Source organism: Palaemon carinicauda, chromosome 6 (assembly GCF_036898095.1).
Source record: "Palaemon carinicauda isolate YSFRI2023 chromosome 6, ASM3689809v2, whole genome shotgun sequence".
NCBI classification, from domain to species: domain Eukaryota; kingdom Metazoa; phylum Arthropoda; class Malacostraca; order Decapoda; family Palaemonidae; genus Palaemon; species Palaemon carinicauda.
The window spans coordinates 17,891,238-17,896,237 of NC_090730.1; the positions used below are offsets into that span (position 1 = coordinate 17,891,238).

A 5,000-nucleotide genomic window follows, 5' to 3' on the forward strand; every position below is an offset into this window, starting at 1 on the left:
ATATGAGTATTAATAGAGTGTGAATTTATGAAATGACCTTTATCCGTTATACTTGCATAGTACAACATTCTTGCAAATTGACAATTAAAACATATATCTTATGAAGTTTATGGATCGGTGAAAAACTACAAACATTTTTGTATAAGCTAAACATTTGCATTGAATTCAACAAGCAAAAATGTCGGAATTTTCGTTATTCGTAAAATCACAATACTAAATCATACATGATTGAAAAAAAATCTCAAATAGATAAAAAAAAGGAGTTTCTTAGAAATTGATAAATTTCACATATTCTAAAGAGGTTATTCAGAGCGTCTAAATCCTCAAGATTTTCGGTGACGTAACATGCGAGGGAGGAACGAGTTTTTTACAACAGCGATCAGTGTTTTTAGTACCTGGAAGGAAGAAGATATTCGCGGGGAAGTGCTTGGAAAGCCCTATTGGATTTCCTTAAGCTGGAATTTCTCAATCATCGTCCACTCCTATTTAAACCAAAGAGAGAACATGAGTTGTATCAGTTCATCTGCAGATCACACAAAGAGAAGACATGGTAAGACAATATCTGAATAATCCCTCTCTCTCTCTCTCTCTCTCTCTCTCTCTCTCTCTCTCTCTCTCTCTCTCTCTCTCTCTCTCTCTCTCTCTCTCCTTTGACATTTTTATAGATATATAATTGTAATTCTATAGGAATCTTAAAAAATTGTCATTGAAAAATAGTCATACTCTGAGTTTTCTTTACGCTGTCGTCCGATCCTTAATTAATCGTTTCTATCCTTTTATTTCCTCAGGCTCGTTCAATCCTTTTGGTCACCCTCATGGTGGTGTTTGTCGCCTGCTTGGCTTCTGCTTACCCGACCTTCGGTAATCCTGGATTAGGAGGAGTAGGAATTGGACATGCTGGAATTGGACAACCTGGATTCGGCAATGCTGGCAGTAAGTACCAAACGAGAAAACGCTTTAAAAGATGATTTACATGGCTCATACATTGTCTGTAATGTTGAGGATCTAGAAAAGATATATCAATAGGATCAAACCTAAACCTTCTTTTTTATCATTTGCAGTTGGAGGAGGTCCTTACACCAACGCCTTCGGGGGTCCCTGCCGTTACTGGAACCAAGACCCGACTACCCTGAAATACTTCTGCACCGAAAGACCTGACCAGACCTTTCCAGGACTCTTCTAAGGAAAGGATATTCGCTTTCATCGGTAGAATTCAAGGAATTGCAGCGAAGAATTAACTAAACATAAATGTATTCAATTTTTAGAACAAAGTTTATAGTCAATATTTACGAATAGCATCCATCATCACAGTTGGCGTTAATGACCTTATATATCAGGATGTCATAAAACTCCAAATCAATCAATCAATCCATTACCTCTGTTATCATTTTCAATTATTTATAAATATCTAATTTTTCAAAAAGAACATTAGAAAATCGAAAATATGGTAGCACTGCAAGGCCATTTCCCATTAATTTTAATGTTTCTTATATACGAAATTTGAGAAACAATAATTTACATTGACTATGAATAGTACCTGACGCTTCTTAAGAACTATAAATAGAAACCTCTGAAAAGAGAGAGAGAGAGAGAGAGAGAGAGAGAGAGAGAGAGAGAGAGAGAGAGAGAGAGAGAGAGAGAGAGAGAGAGAGAGAGATAATATGTTAAAAAGTATTAACATTCTGAAATATTAATTTATTAATAAAATAAAAAACCTCATTTAATTTTTTTTATTCTCCAAACGGTACACCTAGAATATGTTATATGACTCACTAGTATTTATAAAAAGATATTATATAGATCTGTGTATCTACCTATATATATATATATATATATATATATATATATATATATATATATATATATATATATATATATGTATATGTATATATATATATATATATATATATATATATATATATATATATATATATATTGTGTTTATATATATGTTGTGTTTATATATATATATATATATATATATATATATATATGTATATATATATATATATATATATATATATATATATATATATATATATATATTTACAATTCATATGTGCATCAATATACATACATTCATATATCAATACATACACGTATACACACCTACACATACGCATATAAACACGAATACATGTACAGAGACAGATATAGATAGATGCATATTTGTATATACATACACATATGTATGTATGTCTGCATATATGTCTATTCCTTTTTTAATATTTTTACCAATAGAAATTATTTTTTCTTCCAAGCAATATTGTTCCCATTTAAAATATGGATAAGTATATTTAAAACAATATTCTTGAAGAAAATTTATCATTTTGATAAAAACATGTAAAAAAGAAATATCTTCCGTGGATTATTTTAAAATATTATCAGAAGTTGCTCTTTTAAATATACAGTAGATATTCATTACAAACAATTAAATATTTTCGGCGTTATCAAATCCCTTAGAACAATAAATTGTCCTTAATATATCTAATTGAAGAAAGATTGTCTTAAGATTTATAAGAAAAGAATAGAGTAAAAGCTTCCTTCAAAGATTGGAAGTAAAATTTCCGTTTTGATTAGTGTTGGAAAGTTCAAATATATCCAAAGAAAATAGTCACTGAATATTAATACCGGATAGATAATAGTGACTTAAAAACTTACTTCCTGAAAGGACTTATTCCAGGAAGTATATTTTTTCATAAAGAACGTAATCTCAATTCTGAAGAGATTTCATCTCTCTTATCTCTTTTCTCTTTTATCAACTTCGTTTCTGGTCACGTTTATGCTTTGAAATTTTAAATAATTTTCTAAATTTAGTTTTGAGCTTTGCTGTCGAGACTAATGACATATAACACTTATTTCGATAGATAGGTAAAATCACTTTAGCTAAGATAACTAATGCATCAAAAGAGGTATAAATTATGATATATCTCGGATATTAAATTTTGTAAAGCTGTTATCTTGGTACATCGTACAAGCATCAGTCTTTCCTCTGATATTCAATTATTAATGTGGAGAACTGAATGCACATCAGATAGGTAACCTATTAATCTTCATTACGATATCAGAAACACAATTGATGTTTATCTGTATAAATGAATAGATTATACCTGGGATGCTTATTTTATATATATGTATATATTTATATACATATATATATATATATATATATATATATATATTTATATATATATATGTGTGTGTGTATATATATATATATATATATATATATATATATATATATATATATATATATATATATATATATATATATATATATATATATATATATATATATATATATATATAGGTAGGTAGGTAGGTAGTAGGTTGGCCATGGCACCAGCCACCCGTTGAGATAGTACCGCTAGAGAGTTATTTGGTCCTTTGACTGGCCAGTCAGTACTACATTGCATTCTTCTCTCTGGTACGGCTTATTTTCCCATTGCCTACACATAGACCAAATTGTCTGGCCTATTATTTATAAATTCTCACCCGTTTCCATACACTTGATAACACTGAGTCTACCAAACAATTCTTCTTCCCTCTGAGGGTTAATTACTGCACTGTAATTGTTTCAGTAGCAACTCTCCTCTCGGTAAGGGTAGAAGAGACTCTATAGGTATAGTAAGCAGCTCTTCTAGGAGAAGAACACATCAAAATCAAATCATGGTTCTGTAGTCTTGGGTAGTGCCATAGCCTCTGTACCATGGTCTTCCCCTCTCTTGGGGGTAGAGTTCTCTTATTTGAGGGTACACTGGGCTGCTGTTCTATCTTATTTCTCTTCCTATTATTTTTTAAAGATTTTATAGTTTAAATATAAAAGATTTATTTTGATGCTGTTAGTGTTCTTAATATATTTTATTTAATTGTTCATTACTTCTCTCATAGGTTATTTATTTCCTTATATCCTTTCCTCACACAGCTATTTTCCCTTTTGGAGCACTTAGGCTTATAGCATTCTGCTTTTCCTACTAGGGTAGGTAGCTTAGCAAGTGATATATATAAATATATATATATATATATATATATATATATATATATAAATATATATACATATACATACATATATGTATATATATACATATATATCTATATATAAATATATATATGTATATATATATATAGAATGAAAGAGAGAGAGAGAGAGAGAGAGAGAGAGAGAGAGAGAGAGAGAGAGAGAGAGAGAGAGAGAGAGAGAGAGAGAGAGAGAGTCCTAGGTCACTGTTAAGTAAAAATGTATTGATTTTGTAATATGTTCTTTTTATCAGACATCATTTTAAAATACCCAAGACGACATAAGTTCCTAAGGTATTTTGTAATCGAATTTTTAACAAATCTTTGCTCATTTTGTTTTAACCAAATTAAATTATAAAAAACCACTTCTTTACGAACTTAGAAATCACTTTGATTTAGAAACATTCTTACTTTTTACTTTTTTAAAATAACCATGGTGTTAGGAAAACCAATAATAAGAAAGGTTTTTTTCGAAATAGAATAAGAAATCAGAAGTATCTCTTAAAATAACTACATACTTCTTTCCCAATTACAGGATATCAAAATCAGACTCAGTTATATTTTTCAGCTTTAGTAAGAGTCTAGTTACTACTTTCTATGAATTTCAACTGAACTGGGAATAAATTTGAAGGGTAGTAAACGCTTATATGTATTGAGAATAAATATTTATTAATCTAATTCAGGTATAGATTTAAAAGATGTTCCTTAAAACGAAAGCCAAGATTTATCTTCCAAAACCGAATCCTCCGAAGCCTCCAGATCCAACAGGGGGTTTGCAAACGTGTTCCTCGAGACACCTGTCGAAGCAGCACTTGTCGACGCCTCCGCACTTGCTGTCATTGGAACATGTCTGTGGAGGGGCAAAGCTCCTGACGGGTGGGCACTGAGGCCTTACGGGAGGGCATTGACCTGGCTTGACGAAGGGAAGGGTTTCAGGCTCGTTGTTGCTCTCGCAGCAGTAGGCCTGTCCCTCGGGAGTTCGG

General features: G+C 30.9%; 2 protein-coding genes across 2 annotated transcripts in view; one reads left to right on the forward strand and one right to left on the reverse strand.

Moving 5' to 3' along the window:
- The first annotated feature begins 529 nt into the window (after nucleotides 1–529).
- On the forward strand, nucleotides 530–1,604 carry LOC137642010 (uncharacterized). Its single transcript, XM_068374571.1, has 3 exons — nucleotides 530–550; nucleotides 789–933; nucleotides 1,062–1,604. The coding sequence occupies exons 1-3, from the start codon at nucleotides 548–550 to the stop codon at nucleotides 1,181–1,183; spliced, it is 270 nt and encodes an 89-aa protein (XP_068230672.1). The 5' UTR covers nucleotides 530–547; the 3' UTR covers nucleotides 1,184–1,604.
- Nucleotides 1,605–4,667: 3,063 nt separating this feature from the next.
- Nucleotides 4,668–5,000, reverse strand: part of LOC137642011 (uncharacterized) — a 931-nt gene continuing 598 nt past the window's right edge. The window contains exon 2 of the mRNA XM_068374573.1: nucleotides 4,668–5,000. This exon is cut by the window's right edge and continues 263 nt beyond it. Within this exon, the coding sequence (XP_068230674.1) occupies nucleotides 4,742–5,000 (259 nt within the window). The 3' untranslated portion in view covers nucleotides 4,668–4,741.

Bases quoted from the DNA above. Each gene is read 5' to 3' on its own strand.
- LOC137642010 (XM_068374571.1), top strand. The intron at 934-1,061 runs GTAAGTACCAAA...TATCATTTGCAG, and splicing joins TGGATTCGGCAATGCTGGCA to TTGGAGGAGGTCCTTACACC.